This window comes from Schistocerca nitens, chromosome 8 (assembly GCF_023898315.1).
Source record: "Schistocerca nitens isolate TAMUIC-IGC-003100 chromosome 8, iqSchNite1.1, whole genome shotgun sequence".
In the NCBI taxonomy this organism is placed as follows: Eukaryota; Metazoa; Arthropoda; class Insecta; order Orthoptera; family Acrididae; genus Schistocerca; species Schistocerca nitens.
The window spans coordinates 370,724,011-370,742,728 of record NC_064621.1 but is presented as its reverse complement, the minus strand read 5'-3'; the positions used below and the strand labels follow the sequence as shown (position 1 = coordinate 370,742,728).

The 18,718-nt window shown below is 43.6% G+C and overlaps 1 protein-coding gene across 1 annotated transcript in view; it reads left to right on the top strand.

Annotated features, from left to right (window-relative positions):
* Nucleotides 1-1,099: 1,099 nt before the first annotated feature.
* LOC126199578 (uncharacterized) overlaps nt 1,100-18,718 on the top strand; it is a gene marked incomplete at its 3' end in the record, with an annotated part of 164,279 nt that continues 146,660 nt past the window's right edge. The window contains exon 1 of the mRNA XM_049936502.1: nt 1,100-1,872. Coding sequence (XP_049792459.1) covers nt 1,702-1,872 — 171 coding nt within the window. The remainder of the gene's footprint in view (nt 1,873-18,718) is intronic.

The window sequence follows — 18,718 nt, the reverse complement described above, 5'->3', positions numbered from 1 at the left end:
CTGTTGGAACTGAGATGGTCACTGAGGCTTTTAAATGAGTTTTTTTAATGTTACATTATTTTGATTTACTGTTGGTATTTTTTTAAGAAAAAGTTTTTCGTGGTAATTCTCAACGGCGCCTTTGAACTGTGTTTAGTGTGATTATTGGCGCCTTAAAAATCTGAAGTTCAAATTTTTTTTACTGAATCCTTAGCGCTCTTTTTTTGGAAGTACATGATCTTCCAATTATTTTCGGTGGCGCGTTTAAAAGCCCAAAAGCTACTGCCTAATTAGATACATAGCGCCATGAATTTATTTCGCAAGTCATTCACTTAATGTGGGCAGTGCTTTTAAATAATGCTTCGCAATCTTGTATAATTGTAGTAAATGTTTGGCTTTTGAAGTTGTTATTTTTCTGTTGTTTAGCACACCACGATCCCCGCTTCCTATGGAGTCTCGACTCTACCGCAAAATTGTGCTCATTTAGACTTGCTAAACTAGAACAAATGCAGCTTACGGATATTCTTTTGACCTAGTTGTTGTTGTTGTTGTTGTGGTCTTCACTCCTGAGACTGGTTTGATGCAGCTCTCCATGCTACTCTATCCTATGCAAGCTTCTTCATCTCCCAGTACTTACAGCAACCTACAACCTTCTGAATCTGCTTAGAGTATTCATCTCTTGGTCCCCCTCTACGATTTTTACCCTCCACGCTGCCCTCCAATGCTAAATTCGTGATCCCTTGATGCCTCAGAACATGTCCTACCAAACGGTCCCTTCTTCTTGCTTTTGACCTTAAAACGTTAAAACGTCTCCTTCACAGCAATTCACAGGTTGAAGATGCAGATACGTTGTTGAGCAGGAAAGATTTTAGCGTTCTCCTTCCAATACAAGCGCATCTAATGTACAGGTTGTTTGACTTGCAGTGGCAGCCACAGCTTCGGAGAAAAGCCTCGATGTTCCAACGCGGACTGTAGGCTGTTTCTGGAGAATGCCGCTCCCGCCGTGGTGGCAGCAGAGATCAGATGGGGCGGAGCTGCCTGTGGTGGGGGACAGTCACGTGACCCGCGGCGCCGGGCGACGGTAGTGGGGATGGAGCAGCTGTAGCTACTCGGGTGGCAGACTAACTTTCAGTGCGTGCTCGAACGCACGCGGGGAAGGTGGGATTTCTGAGAGGAGTAAGAGGCGTACATTGGATCGTGCTGTAACGAAACTTCTATTCCGAGGGAAGGACATCGTTCCATAGAGGCAGCGTCAACCTATATGGTGTGTCACGACACTATGCAAGCACCATCTCACTCTATCCGATGACGCAGTCAATGTCGTGAGTAGAGCAAGTGAGTCAATGTGTCAGGTATCTCGTTTTAAAGTTATAGGAAAACGTCACTAACGAGCGGGATACATATTTACGGTTACTGAGTAAAACCACGATCGCACGCTTTGTTTCGCTTGCCAGTAACCTGAAGTGGAGCATGGGAGGAATACAAGCAGCGAGCAGTATTTTTTTGTTTGATGAAGTGATGCGCGTCATCCGTTGCACTTAGGTTTGGAAAGCACAGTACTCACTCTTGCTACCGGCGCGGACGCTTGCAACTGCACTTGTCGTATCACTGTTTCACCCGAGCACCGCCGCGCGCTACGGCTCTGCGCAGAGTGACCTATTGTGACGTGTGTCCGCTATGTGAGGAGCAGCTGATCGGAGGACACCATCATCTCGTCTCCCGATGGCTGTGAGTGCGGGCAGGTCGGCTTCGGCGGCGACGCGCGTGCTGCTGCTGGCGCTGTCCTGGAGCGGCGCCGTCTCTGGAGCCTCCGGTGGCGCTGCGGACTCGCTGGAGGACCCCACGTGGTCCCCTCTGGCCGTCGCGCACTGCCGGGCCACGTGTCTGCGACAGGTGAGCGAGCGCGCGGAATCAGCTTCACTGTTTAGAAAGACCAGCACGTGCTGCAGCAGCGAAAACCTTGCATGACAGTAGCCATCGTTTCACGTAAAAAAAAATGTATTATGTCACTAACAGAAACTACAGTCTGAGTGTAAATGGTTCTACTTTGCAGCAGCGACTAGAACTGTTTTGTTTTGCGAAATGTCTGGTTTTTCGACTGGAAAAAAATCTGCTTATGTACTCTTTCATGCTTGGAAAACATGGATCCTGCCGAAAATTCTCTTTTTCCCTCCGTATTTCCTCGTCCTGATACTGCTGTTTTCGTTAGGAAAACAGTAGTGTTTAATGTGTTATACATTTTCAAAATACACCCATACAATGACATATATACTGAAAACACAATATGAAAGTCTACGTTAATTGTGTACGCACAGACAGTTCAACATTACTGCACTGCCGCTACATCGATGTGTAAGTCTCCAGGCCAGTTTTTCTGTCTTTATTTGAAGGCTAATCTCGGTAACTACTATAGGGATTGTGATACGGCATTCACTAACAGTCGACCGATTCACTACGAAGATTCGTGTCTATAATTTATAAATACTTCGTGCGAACTGGCTGAACTATGGTGAATTAAAGTGCTTCCAATGTGTGTTTCTGTTTGTATGTGAAGGCTGATCTCAGGAACTACTGTAGGAGACTGTTTTCAGTAACAAACTGATTCACGAGGAAGGCGTGTTTGCATATAATCTACTACTGCTATGTTAGATAAGACGTCCACTCGTAGATTCTTGGTGCTACCCGTGCCAAGGTGAAACGGGTCACTAGTTTCTATTTTACAAATGACGTAGTAGTTGAGTAGTGGCGTCATAAATAAAGATCTCTTCTCTCTCTCTCTCTCTCTCTTACTGGACCTTTGTAAATGATATATATATATATATATATATATATATATATATATATATATATATATATATATATATCATTTACAAAGGTCCAGTAAGAGTTAGAGTATTTGATGGTGTACTGGCTGTTTTTATAAAGGTTGCATGGTGGTTTTTGCTTTTGTAAATGATTGATCGAAGATCCTCGACGGTATAAAAATGGCCCAAATCTGTGTGGGACTGTACGATATTCAACGAGTTTGCCTCTAGGTTCCCCTGACATAACAGTTTATGTTCACGAAAACCTGCCAAACCAGATTCTTAGCGTCTCTGGGAAAGTACCTCCTGGTTAGCGACGATGTGTTTTGTCTGTGTTCGGACACATTTTTGAACAAGTGTTCGAGGAGGTACACACGGAGTTATACTTCCATGCAATAGAATTGTTTGTGTAGCTACAACGAATGTTTCATTTATGGTATGGTGGCTTAAATACCGGCTGTTTGTACAGGACGGCAATTATACGAATCGAAGCTTCATAATACTTACAGGATTTCTGGATTCCTCGTGGAAAATCTGTCGTTTGTATTATGTGACATTTTCTCGAGCTTACCGCCGTCATCTTGAAGCGTCTGCCGGCTCAGGAAGTCCGGTGTACCATAATTGCGAAGTGTAAGTGGCTAGACTTGTTTCCTGTATCTGCGCACATTTGATATCCGCTATTTTTATACAGTACCAAAGACACTTAAGCGGCATCTAGAACAATATGACTGTAGCGTAGGTATGTAAAGAAAACCACTACACTTACGTTACACTATTGACTAAAGCCGGCCGCGGTGGTCTCGCGGTTCAGGCGCTCAGTCCGGAACCGCTTGACTGCTACGGTCGCAGGTTCGAATCCTGCCTCGGGCATGGATGTGTGTGATGTCCTTAGGTTAGTTAGGTTTAAGTAGTTCTAAGTTCTAGGGGACTGATGACCACAGATGTTAAGTCCCATAGTGCTCAGAGCCAGCCATTTTTTTGACTAAAATCGCTGGTAACAGTAAGTCCTATAAAATACTTAGTAGTAACTGTACGGACGGTCACTTAAAACAGTGGGAAAAACAAGATCCGGGCTGAGATTCATTGGGAGAAAATGAAGAAAATTTAGTTCATCTACGAAAGAAGCGGCTTGTAAAACACTTGGTCGACAGCTTCTTCAGTACTGTACATTAGTCTAGGACCCTTGCCAACTAGGGTGAATAGATCAATCAAAGAGTACCAACCCGGAATCGTTTACTGAGCGCTAAAGTCTGGAAGAGATGCCCAGAGATGCTGACAGACGCTACGAGACAGGTGTTGTGCATCGCGGAGAGATTTTCTCTTGAAATTCCGGGAAAGTAGGTAACGGAAAGACTCTAGTAACATAGTAGTTCCACTCACACACATCTAACGAAATGGTGAACCGGCAAAATCAGATAAAGTAGGGCCCATGCACAGCTTCAATGAGAATAATTCACACAGGAGCCATTTGTGAATGGAACAGGGAAGTGAAGACGAGATAGTGGAGCCAGAAGTACCTTTCTCCATAGTGTAACGTCGCAGTGACGCTTCGTTAGCTAAGTGTTGTGACTGCAGGTGAATTGCACTTCTCCAAACGTGTTACTGCTGAACTGTGTTTAACCTCCAGATTTACCCATGACGAACTCATATCGACATCCTCTTTCACACCTTTCAACAGTTGTTAGCCTTAGTCATTGCAACACAACTTCAATGTTATGCATGTATTAAAAATTTGATATACTGCCACGTTTCATCAAGCAAGGAATATATTTAGCTAATTATTGCGCGTTCGATGATACTAAACACATTTATCGTCCAGTAGTAAACCGGAATCACGGAGATGAGCGACAAAATGTGCATATTCGTTCCATTTCAGTATTCTGAACAATCGGATGATCGGTTTATGCAGATATCATCTAGATAAATGTTAATACAACATCACAGCTATGATTAACAAACCGTAATATATACGTCAGGAGTATTGTTTTAGCATTTATGACAAAATCTGCCATAGATTTAGGAAAGCTGTGCAAGAACAGACAATAACAAAGGCATGCTACGTAATATTCAGTAGCCAAGACTCCGACAGTCTGTAAACGTCCTTTGCAAGAATGAACAGACACGAGCTGATTGTCTTTATAGGATCGAGCATGCTTGTCTTTCTTCTTCGGATGCCCCGCAAATCATGAGAGCTCGCGTATAATTTTGAGTTCTGAAGCCAAAGCGCTAAAAGTGGTTTACTTTCATTTGAAAGTGTGTTTTCTGTTCAATATTAATAAATTTATGGTTCCTATGGAGTTAGACTGTAAGAGTATTCGATCAGGGTTCAACTTTTGTTAAAGATCGCATAAAAGATACCTAGTACGCCGTTAAATATATTGTAGAGTGTTTTTATCAAAAATAACGCATTCCCCATAAATGAAAGTGTAACTGAAGAAGACAACATTACGCTATCTGTGGTAAAATGAGTAAAGTAATAATCAAAACAATTTTTAAAGTTCCTCTAAAAGTCAAAAGAAGCTATTTTTGATTAAAAGCTTTCTTTGTATTGTTACTGACGACGATTACTCACACAGTTTGTGAAATACTTATGTGCTTGTATTCCAGTGGTGACTCCGCCACTAGGGTCAAGAACAAGGCGCGGGAACTGAGAGGCAGAAGAATAACTGCTTTCACTTTCGTTAGAGTAAGCGGTGTTGCAAGCTGGAGAAGCACACACGCACGCACACACACACACACACACACACACACACACACACACACACACAGGAAGAACGGACAATACAATCAAGATCTTCGTAGCGCTGCTTACGCGGGATTGTTCAGCGCATTACGTCGTTGATTGAATACTCAACCTAACGACTACCCTCCCCCGAAATGTTACCTCACACTGCAACTAAATTTCGCAACAGGTTTTCCTTACAAAATGTGTAGGATACGAAATACTTATTAGTTTCAGCTTTTGTGTTATTTTGTTAATTTCTATTCTTCTGACTTTATAAAGCTTATAGCATTTTACATCATTTCGTTGGAAGAGAGAATAGCTTCGATTCACTAGATCCATTACGTGGAATGCGCTTTACGAAGGTGGTGAACAAAACTATGTTTGGAGTCGGGGAAAGAGCAACGGCATCTCAGGAAGCTACTTACGTGTCGGTTTAGTATTCTGTTCATTGCAGAAGGAGCTAAACAAGAATGTGGTGTATTGTATCACTGGACCGCACCTCCCAGCTGAAGGCAGGCGATGGAAATGCCGAAATTAATATGAATTACGGTATTTGTTCCCTGACGTAAAACGAAGACAGAGTCAGTTCTCAGGAACTGTGGTGGAATCCTGCAGCTTTCTCATAAATAGTGCTATTCATATGCCCACCGCGCGCCGTATGACATCGAGGTATCGGATTTTGTGTAGCCCATATCGATTGTTTCATTGACGTAATGTAACATTACAAATACAAACGCGAGAGTTACAGAGTTGGTATGGTTTTGCATTTTTGTATGCCTGAAGTGACTATCACTAACGGCAACAGTTCGTGTATGGCGTGGCCGAACTTGAAAATTACTCAGTGCTAACAAGTAACTGGCAGGGTCAACCAGTTCTCAGGTAGCAGGCAGGCATGGGTATACGCTAATCTACATTAAAACAAACATTCCTGAACGATTACAGTAAAGCGTAATTTTCTCATATCGCACGTACTGCTTCACGTCGCTTTAAAAGCGGCCACGTCTAAGCGCTCTTTGCTTTCAGTCGTTTAAGGGTGCTGTCTGTCATAATCGACTGATTCAAATGGTTCAAATGGATCTGAGCACTATGGGAGTTAACATATGAGGTCATCACTCTCCTAGAACTTAGAACTACTTAAACCTAACTAACCTAAGGACATCACACACATCCCTGCCCGAGGCAGGATTCGAACCTGCGACCGTAGCGGTCGCGCGGTTCCAGACTGATCGACTGCTTCGATGTTTCTGTAGGTATTGTAACCGGTGTGATGCTATCATGTTCATATGACATGTGAAGCGACATGTTAATTAAGTCAAACTTATAACCACAAGTCCTTCCTTACTTCGAGTTGCCGGCCGCTGTGGCCTAGCGGTTCTAGGCGCTTCAGTCCGGAATCGCGCTGTTGCTACGCTCACAGGTTCAAATCCTGCCTCGGGCATGGATGTGTGAGATGTCCTTAGGTTAGTTGGGTTTAAATAGTTTTAAGTCTAGGGGACTGATGACCTCAGATGTTAAGTCCCATAATGCTTAGAGCCATTTTACATCGAGTCGCTCGGTAGTTCGAACTTAACTAAATCTCAATAACTGTGTTAAGAAATTTTACAGTGAATTCCAGTACCTTATTTGTATGCGAGGGCTATTTACATTCTTTTCGTAGTAAATATTGGCTTATATTTATTGCGTCGTGATTAGTCAACCGGCAATATTTTATTGCAAGCCTTCCTGAACTCACACCCTCTTATCACCTTTTGCAAATGTCGGAATAATCTCTCACTGCTGTTAGAACATACTTATTAATTCACTCATATTTCTTGTGAGCAGGAGCAATCCTGTTACGCTTACTGCCAGCCGATGTTATGCTGCTTTCGATGATGACTTACAGTCCACGGCGTCGTAGCAGATTCCCCAGCAATTTACATTATGCACGGCTAGTTCCGTAATCCTTGTGGATAGTAAGCGGGATGTAAATCATGAAGTCCTTGAAGATGGGTTTTTCTCTATGAACCAATAGACACCAAGAAGAGCTGATGTCATGCAGTCGCGGTGGAAACAACGCGGGCAGAAGGCCGATGAGGGGATAATGAAGCATTGCTGATGAGCTTCCGTCATGCATGACGGCAAGAATGCCAGCAGGTGTACGGAACGGAATGGAAATAAATTAAATGTGGAGACTGACTGCAGTGACAAACGTCCAACGGCTTTCCCTATATCCTTCCTGGTATTACAGTAAAGCTTGAAATGGCAGCTTTTTGTTATAAGCTTTACAGTTTTTATTCGAAGTGAAAACACGACATAGTCGTTAATCTTCAATTCGTCGCAGAGTTCTCCATTTCGCGATGGACCCTACGTTATACCTGTAAGTCGGTAGAGAGTTATAATGCATATTAGACGCACCCAGGTAAGAATTAAATTAGCTGTCGGTTGTAAATTAAGGAACAAATGTAAAATAAAATACACTGAGGGAAAACAAGTCTGCTGTATAAAATTTATTTGAGACTCAACATCTACATCTACGTGGTACAGATGATCAATATAAAGAGTTCGTCATACTTCGCAAGACAATTTCTACCCAAATGAAGATAGAAATTTATGCATAGAAGTGCAAAACATTTATTTTGAAAACAACGACCCAGTTTTAGAAGGATGTATCTCTTACATACAAGCCGTAAGACCTTGGGGTACTTATTACAGTTATGTTAAAGGTAAAAGTTTTCGTTTATCTCTTATAAATGTTCGACGTTTTTCAGCTCAAGTCGTAATTTAAGATGGGCTGCTGATATGAACTTGGATCACCTCCATTAACATCTGAAAGCACCTGGCAGCCCTTGCGAGTTTTGGACTGTGATGGCAATCTAATCAAAGGTCAACGTTTGGGGTCAGGAGTTAGGGGTGGGATGGAGGGTGTATTGGAGGAGTGTGGTTCACAGGCGCATGACGATGTGAACGTATAAAACAAGAAAGTAACTGTATAGGCAAAATAAATGAGCGTGCTCACTAATGTAGTAAAGAAGGGAAGAAGTTTTGTTACATGTTGTATTTGGTAGTAGAAAGTAGTAGTAGAAACATTGTGTCATGTTTTTGTGATTGTGTCGTACGAAAAGGAATGTGTTCAATGATAGGATACTGGGAAAATCCAGTTGGTCTACAATGGTGACTGGTTGCAAACGTTCTTACAAAACAGTCAAGCGACCAGTTGCAGAAAATTGCCCTGATTGTTCGGCCCCGTATCAAATAAACGTAACATACCAAGATTGTACTAATTGCATCGTGCACAGAATCATTAAACATTAATCTTTTCTCGTGCTCCATATGCGATTGGAACGGCAAGAAACTCTAATATGTAGCAGAATGAAACGTACTCTCTACCATTATCACTGTAGCTTACCTACTGTGGATGCTCATGTAGAAATGGTTCAAATGGCTCTGAGCACTATGGGACTCAACTGCTGAGGTCATTAGTCCCCTAGAACTTAGAACTAGTTAAACCTAACTAACCTAAGGACATCACAAACATCCATGCCCGAGGCAGGATTCGAACCTGCGACCGTAGCGGTCTTGCGGTTCCAGACTGCAGCGCCTTTAACCGCACGGCCACTTCGGCCGGCATCATGTAGAAACGTCGGGATGGCTCCTGTGGGATAGAACAGATTTCCTGATTCATCCTCCTTGAAATTTTTTAAATTTTTTTACTGTTTTTATTTTATTTTATTTTATTTTATTTTATTTTTTTTGCATCTATAATGACTTCTTTCTTCGTAAATGGTTCATCATCCCTTTCGCATGTTCACAACTGTGTTCTTGTCCGAGACTTCCGCCAGCAACCCTCTCGTTTCCGCAGAACGCTCGGCGTGCCGCGGCTTGAGGCAGCGGTCACCTGTGACGTCACACTAGTGCTGAGGTTGCGTGCGGGCCAGCGCTGGAACAACATTCCGTTTTATCTCTATCGACTTCTATTGCCCTTCTCGTCCGACCCGATCGTTCATCAAAATTTCACCGCAACACTTAATCGATAGCAGGTGCCTTAAGCTTACGTAACACGGATGCAGGTCAGCGGGGGAAAGGCGGGGAGAGGGGGGAGAGCGGAGCACCTGTTGTGACTACATTTAGACGTTAACTCTAGAATTTTCTGTCGCCCTGACGTCAGTAAGCGTGAAATACGCCCCACCACTCATCTGCGCACAGTGCTCCTTAATTACCGTTCATATCATAGCTTAAAATAAATTGTCGCTGCTATTGGCATCGACTGGATCGTCAATGACGTATTTCTTTCCTTAACCTAAATGTGGCATCTCGCTTTACCGTCAGGTCTGGTGGCGCGTGACTCGAAACCGAGAGGTGGCCAGATCAAATACCGGCCGGACCACTTTGCGTTTAAACTAATCTTCCACTCTCAACGATGCGAGGAGTTGCCAGGAACGAGACGGGGTTCGCGTTCCACGTTTAACTCTACGTCACGCTGTTCCAGCTGGATTTGCGGGATACATTAGGGACACGCGAGACCCCGACGTGGCATCCAATTAAAAGACTTGCACTCGGCCACTGAACCGGACTCTTATTATTATTGAGCTTCACTCACGCTATGCGTCATTTCGAAATGGTAAAAAGAACATTCGAGAAATATGCTCATCATTCGAGGAATCCACTTCACAATGCACGATTAGCGTTTGCAGTTGTTTGGTTACTTTCATGTAGTTCAAATGTATGACGTATCTGGAGTCATTATATATGCGTACGGTTATTTTAAAATCCGTCGTGTGTGACGAAACTGGTGAAGTTAAAATCGCTGCAGTTTCTCTGTTAGAACTGTAATTGTCACAGATCGAAAAAAAAAAACGTTTATAAAATAAGATTATAATACAACTGGACGAAATATTAGCAACCATATTAAAAGAGCTACAACTAGACGAAATATTGGCAACCATACTAAAAGAGCACTTGGTCGCTTTGCAACGCAGCAGAGAATGTAGAACTACTACCAGTCGATGATGTGAGCCCCCACTGATGACGCAAGTCATGACAATGAAGTGCTATGTTGGTGTTAGTCTGTCGTGTACTGTCAGTGCTGTAAGATGTGTCCAAGTGGAACGTGACCGAATGGCAGAAGGAGATAGCATGTTTAGACCTGCCGAGGACTACAACGTGAGTGCCGTTGCCCGATTTGTTGCGTTGATACAACGTGGACTGTCCAACGACTCTATAATTAATCTACGTCTACATCTACATAATTACTCCGCAAACCATATTACAGTGCATGACGGAGGGTACTTTGTACTGCTACCAATCATTTCCTATCCTGTTCTACTCCCAAATAGAAGTAGGGAAAATCGACTGCCTAAATGCACTCGTAATAGTCATAATTTGTCGCATCTTATCTGAATGGTCCTTACGCAAAATATGCAGTAGTGACATTAGAACCACTATACAGTCGGCCTCTAATGCTGCTACTCCAAATTCGCACAATAATGCTTTGGGCAAAGAGCACATTCTTCCCTGCAGGGATTCCCGTTTGACTTCACGAAGCACCTCCGTAATACTTGAGTACTGACTGAACTCACTGTTAACAAATCTAGCAACCCGCCTCCGAACTGCTCCAATGTCTTCCTTGAATCTGACCAGGTGGGGATCCCAATCACTCGAACAGTACTCAAGAATTGCTCGCACTATCTTTCTATAAGCCGTCTCCTTTATGGATGAAGCTATGCTTTCCCAAAATTCTCCCAATAAAAGTATATCGAGCATTCACCTTCCATGCTACCAACCTGACGTGCTCATTGCATTTTATATGCTTTGCGACGTTACGCCCTGACTCTGCCAAGCTGTACCCTACTAATACTGTATTCGAACGTTTTTCGAATGTTAACTTACATTTTTCTACACTTACAGCAAGCTACCATTTCATTTGATGGGGCTGTTCTGCAGTCTGGAGAAAGGGCATACCACTCGCAGCTATGTACACTATGAGATCAAAAGTATCCGGACACCCCCAAAAACATACGTTTTTCATATTAGGTGCATTTTGCTGCCACCTACTGCCAGGTGCTCCTTATCAGCGACCTCAGTAGTCATTCAATATTGTGAAAGAGCAAAATGGGGAGCTCCGTGGAACGCACGGACTTCGAACGTGGTCAGGTGATTGGGTGTCACTTCTCTCTCATAGGTCTGTACGCGAGATTTACACATTCCTAAACTTCCCTAGGTCCACTGTTTCTGATGTGACAGTGAAGTGGAAACGTGAAGGGACACTTTATCTACATCTACATCTACATTTATACTCCGCAAGCCACCCAACGGTGTGTGGCGGAGGGCACTTTACGTGCCACTGTCATTACCTCCCTTTTCTGTTCCAGTCGCGTATGGTTCGCGGGAAGGACGACTGTCTGAAAGTCTCCGTGCGCGCTCGAATCTCTCTAATTTTACATTCGTGATATCCTCGGGAGGTATAAGTAGGGGGAAGCAATATACTCGAAACCTCATCCAGAAACGCACCCTCTGGAAATCTGGACAGCAAGCTACACCGCGATGCAGAGCGCCTCTCTTGCAGAGTCTGCCACTTGAGTTTGCTAAACATCTCCGTAACGCTATCACGGTTACCAAAGAACCCTGTGACGAAACGCGCCGCTCTTCTTTGAATCTTCTCTATCTCCTCCGTCAACCCGATCTGGTACGGATCCCACACTGATGAGCAATACTCAAGTATAGGTCGAACGAGTGTTTTGTAAGCCACCTCCTTTGTTGATGGACTACATTTTCTAAGGACTCTCCCAATGAATCTCAACCTGGTACCCGCCTTACCAACAATTAATTTTATATGATCATTCCACTTCAAATCGTTCCGCACGCATACTCCCAGATATTTTACAGAAATAACTGCTACCAGAGTTTGTTCCGCTATCATATAATCATACAATAAAGGATCCTTCTTTCTATGTATTCGCAATACATTACATTTGTCTATGTTAAGGGTCAGTTGCCACTGCCTGCACCAAGTGCCTATCCGCTGCAGATCTTCCTGCATTTCGCTACAATTTTCTAATTCTGCAACTTCTCTGTATACTACAGCATCATCCGCGAAAAGACGCAGGGAACTTCCGACACTATCTTAAGCTAAGCATTTGACAGACTTTTTTCCTTGTTTTGGTCCATGCTACCTCCTTCCAAAATATGGAAAATAAACAGCTTGCAATCGAAGAAATAAGTTTTACAGTATCGAAGTGCTCATCGTTCTGTAGGTATGCCTTTTTTGAGTCCGTGATTTTCTGGTTTCGGTCTATACTGCCCCTTTGTAGTTTGTCAGTGGAGTTCTGGAGATGCAGAAACCAAAAAAAGTTACGTATTTGAAGCTAAGCAGCTTTTATAACATATCGTTTACGGTCGCAACCGTTGCCTAATCGGTTTCCCGGGTACCCCGGAAGTCGGCTGTCCTCGAGCCTGGAGAATGGGCAAGGACCCTCTCGGCAAAATGAGGGGTGGACTTGACCGACTCTGCTGTTTTCAAAGCCAAGTGATTTTCTCGGGAAAGTCGTTTCTTTGTACCTTTATTAAAAGAATCTTTTCATAGGCTTGGCTGGAAGCAGCACCTTACATAAAAAAATACGAGCATTAGCAGGAAATAGCCAGTTGAAGTGCTATCTCCTGCTCTGGAAGCTGACAGGCCGAAATTTCGGCAGTCTGAAAGTCGTTATGTGAACCCTCTTTCAAGTACAAGTGTAAGCGCAAAGCAGTCATGTAGCTGTAGATGTAGGTTAAAATAGTTTCGTGCTGTAGCAGCTCGCAAAACTGAGAGCCATCCCTCTGATACCCAGTGACCAGTAAAGTTGGTTTACCGTTTTTGAGAGAAAAGGATCTACTTTGAGCACGTGCTAGGTGGATAGAGATCTCGTATCTCAATATGGGGCTTCAGCAAGCTGGTCAAAGTGTTTCATAACAACGTCTTATGGAAGACAGTAAAATCCATTTGTTGCAGAGGAAACTGTTGTGGTTTTCACATGTGTCAAATGGTTCAAATGGCTCTGAGTACTATGGGACTTAACAACTGAGGTCATCAGTCCCCTAGAACTTAGAACTACCTAAACCTAACTAACCTAAGGACATCACATACATCCATGCCCGAGGCAGGATTCGAAGCTGCGACGTTGCGGTCGCACGGTTCCAGACTGAAGCGCCTAGAACCGCTCGGCCACACCGACCGGCTTTACATGTGTCCATCTCCCTTGTAACTGTAGTTTATCTTATTTTGCCTATGGATGAGATACTATAACTGACTTGCAGATTAAATAGGCCAACAGCTTGTGAGTCTCTTAAGGAGGTTAGAATCTCTTTCCGTGAGTGATTGGAATGACCAGACAAGTTTTGCAAATATACGAGACGAAGAGAAAAACGTTTTATTACGTGCTCGAGATGATTCATTGTGACATTGAAAGGTAAGATTACAAATACTCTGCACAACTTCAAGTAAATACAGCAAACCAGACGTACGTCAATTAAGCTTCCGTGAGTGTCATTTAGCGTATGTGTAAAAGACAAACACAAATTTTATAATAAGATATTCCGAACACCTAAAGCACAGAAAAGTGGAAACACATACACCAATCCCCATCCTGTGGCTAATCCATGTCTCTGCAATATCCTGTCTTCCAGAATGCCTGTCCTGCAAGTTACGCAGGGGAACTTCTGTGAAGTTTGGAAGGCATGTTATATACTGGTGGAAGTAAGGCTGCGAGGACGGGTCGTGAGTCGTGCTTAGGTAGCTCAGGTTGTAGAGCACTTGCCCGCGAAAGGCAAATAACCCAGGTTCGAGTCTTGGTCCGGCACACAGTTTTAAACTGCCAGTAAGTTTCATATCAGCGCACACTCTGCTGCGCGAGTTAAAATTCGTTCCGGACATACGCATCTGCAGACCACCTCATGTAGCATGTTGCGGAAGTGAAGAATAAGAACCAATACTGGAGAGGTCGTAATTTGGGACGAGAATGATTTCTAGTAGAGACAATTGAAGGTTCTATTCCGGGTAAAAGAGGGAAGGACTGAAGAAGAGCCAGATGCTGAACGACGTCAGTAGACGGGAAAGAGGGTACCGAAGAATGAGGAAGGAAAGTAGAAGACATAGAAGCATACAGTTCTACGAAGTCTTAACCAAATGGTGGCCTTAAGAATGCCAGTAAGCAGTAACAATAATTCCTGGACAGGTAATTACAACCTACCAGAACTCAAAGCAAACAGTGAAGCTTGACTTTGTCCACTACAGAAACTTTAACTACTTCCAAAATGGACATACGCCATCTTTCTCGTTTGTAAACCACAATTTTCCGAAGTTATAATCTAAACCTACAATTTCCGATGCAAGTTTCGCCTGTGTTGCAGATGACATATTGATTAGACATGAGGCTGAAATGTATAGACAGCCCCGAACATGCATGAGGTAACGTAAGTTAACATTCAGTAAACTACTACTAAATTTCTAACTTGTTAGAAAACCGTAGTTTCGAATAAAGTAGTGATTTCAGGCCACACATTCCGAGACATTTTTTTCTATTATAACCTTACTCGTCCTCAGGATGTTATGGTTTCCTTCTTTTTCGTAGGCCGGTATTACACCATCAAATTTCTTTGTCAAAGATTTGATCAAAGATGTGATCAAATATTCCGTCAAAGGAAACATACCTGGGTGAAGCCGTGGGTTTTACGACGACACAGCATTAAAAAAAATTGTTACGTGAGCTTATAGTGGAGGACGTCAAGTCGTACATAAATTACTTAACAATGGATGAGCATCCATTTCTGTATGTGCTCAATGAAGTGTATCCTCAAACCGCAATGCACAGTATTCTTAAGAACTGCTACATCTGCAGAAGACAGGCTCACTATAACACTCCGATTCCTTGCTACAGGAGAAGGTTAGGTTAGGTTAGGTCAGGTCAGGTCTGGTCAGGTCTCCAATCTTCTTAATCTATTTTTGTATTCAGCATGCCTCACGTTGTAAAGCGCCTCATCAGCTTCATACATCTCTATTAATTTTGTAGTTGTCGCCACACACCAATTCTATTTACCGGCAATGTTTATAAAAACACTACAGACGACAGAATGTGCAGCGATGCTAGCGCTCCATGTGGTAACATGTCACATTGCAGTGAACAGAAGACAAGCGACTTCTTTGATCAAATCTACAGCGAGACCCTAGATTTGATCAAATATTGGACGACATTTGACAAAGTTCCCTATTACACCAACAAATATCTTTGACAAAGATATTGGACAAAGATATCTGACAAAGAAATTTGATAGTGTAATACCGGCCGTACTAAACTAAAAAAGAATTTCTCAAATGAAAGTTTTGCATGTTGTAACGTCGGCCGAGTCGGCCGATTCGACCGAAGAGAATAACTGATTTGAATTCCACCGCCCGCCTTGTTCGGCCGGTCGGAGCCAGTGCGAGCGCAGCCAAAGCTGTACGGTAAGGTCCAAGGCTGCGGGCGCGTGTGCGAGTAGCTTCTGCGGTCGCCAAGGCCGCTCCTGGGACGAGACGAGAGCAGAGGAGACTAGCTGCCCCTAATTACTGTGCGCCGAGCCGCGCTGCGCTGCGCTGCGGGCCAACAACCGTAACGTATACCCAGCCGCTGCCGCTGCTGCTGCTGCTGCTGCCTCTTAATCGCCGAAAAAAGAAGGCGACGAGAACGGCGGGCAGGGGAAGGAAAGGCAGCACAAAAAGGAGCAGCAGGGGCGGCCCGAAGGGGTACACACACATACACGCACACAGTGATCGGCCGAGACCTTGCTGCAGCGTCCTTGCCCGGCAAATGTTTGCAATGAATCTGCGTAGGGATGTACTGGCGGTAATCAAGTGAGAAAGCACAGTGGTCCCGTAAACAGCGACCGCTTTATCATTCATTGGCTGAGCTGGTGGCGGACATAGATTCACTGGTAGGATACTGGGACCATACAGTCCGGTTATAAAAAGGAGATGGGCTCCAAAGCATTCAAATACCGAGCCAGTGCGTACGACCCACTCCACATGGAACTAACAGGGGACGTAGAACATATACACCGCCCATCCAAAAATTTCCAGGCTGATTTCATACCTTGCGTGTAAGTGACATCAGGGCAGTAACTACGATGGCAGTTTTCAGTAACAAGTATAAACAATATACCGGCTAATCAAAAAGTCAGTATAGATTTGAAAACTTAATAAACCACGGAATAATGTAGACAGAGAGGTAAAAATTGACACACATGCTCGTAATGACATGGCGTTTTACTAGAAGCTAAAACAAAAAAAAAGTATTGCTAGAGGCGTGAAAGATCCCTTGCGCGCGTCGTTTGGCGATAATCGTGTGCTCAGCCGCCACTTTCGTCATGCTTGGCCTCCCAGTTCCCCAGACCTCAGTCCGTGCGAATGGCTTTGGGGTTACCTAAAGTCGCAAGTGTATCGTGATCGACCGGCATCTCTAGGGTTGCTGAAAGACAACATCCGACGGCAATGCCTCACCATAACTCCGGACATGCTTTACAGTGTTGTTCACAACATTATTCCTCGACTACAGCTATTATTGAGGAATGATGGTGGACATATTGTGTAAAGAACATCATCTTTGCTTTGTCTTACTTTGTTATGTTAATTATTGCTATTCTGATAAGATGAAGCGCCATCTGTCGGACATTTTTTGAACGTTTGTATTTTTTTGGTTCTAATAAAACCCCATGTCATTCGAAGCATGTGTGTCAACTTGTACCTCTCTACCTACATTATTCCGTGATTTATTCAGTTTCCAAATTTATACTGACTTTTTGTCACCCGGTATGTGCGTGCAGCCACTCAGTCGTGGGGAGGTACTTTCAGTAGTGAATGTGATACAATAGTACGTCAGTGTTGTTTTGTCGCAAATTACAACTAGGCAACGTCTCTTAAGCCAAGGGTTTCAAGGCGTCCTCCAGAATTTTTTGAGAAAGAGAATAGTGTGTGCAAAGTTTATCGCTCATACTTTGACTCACGAACAAAAACGACTCGTAAAAGGTCTACGGTTTTTTGATGCCATACCCGCCATTCAAGTCAGTGTCACAAGTGTGTTGAACAACAACCAGAAGAAGGAATTTACTGCCAATTTCACATTGTTATATCAACGTTCTATGGGTTGTACTGAACTGGTTCAAATGGTTCAAATGGCTCTAAGCACTATGGGACTTAACATACGAGGTCGTGAGTCGCCTAGACTTAGAACTACGTAAACCTAACTTAATCTAAGGACAGCACGCACATCCATGCCCGAGGCAGGATTCGAACCTGCGACCGTAGCAGCAGCGCGGTTCTCAACTGAAGCGCCTATAACCGCCACAGCAGTCGGTTGTACTGAACTGGCCTGGAGACTATGTAGAATACCTGAAGCATTAAAACCAACATCTTTTCTCAGTCGAGCAACTTTTTTGACTGACGGAATACACGTGACCGTGTACGGAAGCGACACAGAGAAGCTGAAAAAGGTGAAGTGGCAGATCCTTGAAGAGTGACGCCAACTATCCGTAGGATGGTTACCTAAAAAATTTCGATAACGTAGGAATATACTACAGCCCTAAAATATCACACCTGTAGCGATAGTACCGGCCGCGGTGGTCTAGCGGTTCTAGGCGCGCAGTCCGGAACCGCGCGACTGCTACGGTCGCAGGTTCGAATCCTGCCTCGGGCATGGATGTGTGTGATCTCCTTAGGTTAGTTAGGTTTAAGTAGTTCTAAGTTCTAGGGGACTGATGACCTAAGCAGTTAAGTCCCATAGTGCTCAGAGCCATTTGAACCATTTTTTTTTGTAGCGATAGTGAAGACAAGATCAAACTAATTACAACTGGCACTGAGCCATCTAAGCAACTATTCTTCCGACAACCCACACGCCAACGGAACTGAAATGAGTCCTAATACGTGTTGTAGTGGGAACTACTCTATACCATGTACGCCACATTAGTTTGTAGAATATAGGAGCTGATGCGACAGTTTAAAATCGTGAGGTGGGCCTATGCCAGATCCAGATTTATCGGAAAATACCTGAGAACACCTGTCGATGGTTCCGAAAAAGAAATTTCCTGTAATTTCCGGAAAACTACTTTCGACCATGAAGTTTCGCTCCGGTCATGTATTTTTGACTGTATGTCAGTTTATTCAGTGCTCTTAAGATAATAGTTAGGGTGTTCTTCCCAGTGTAATACATAAGAAGCAGGAAATATCGTGGCG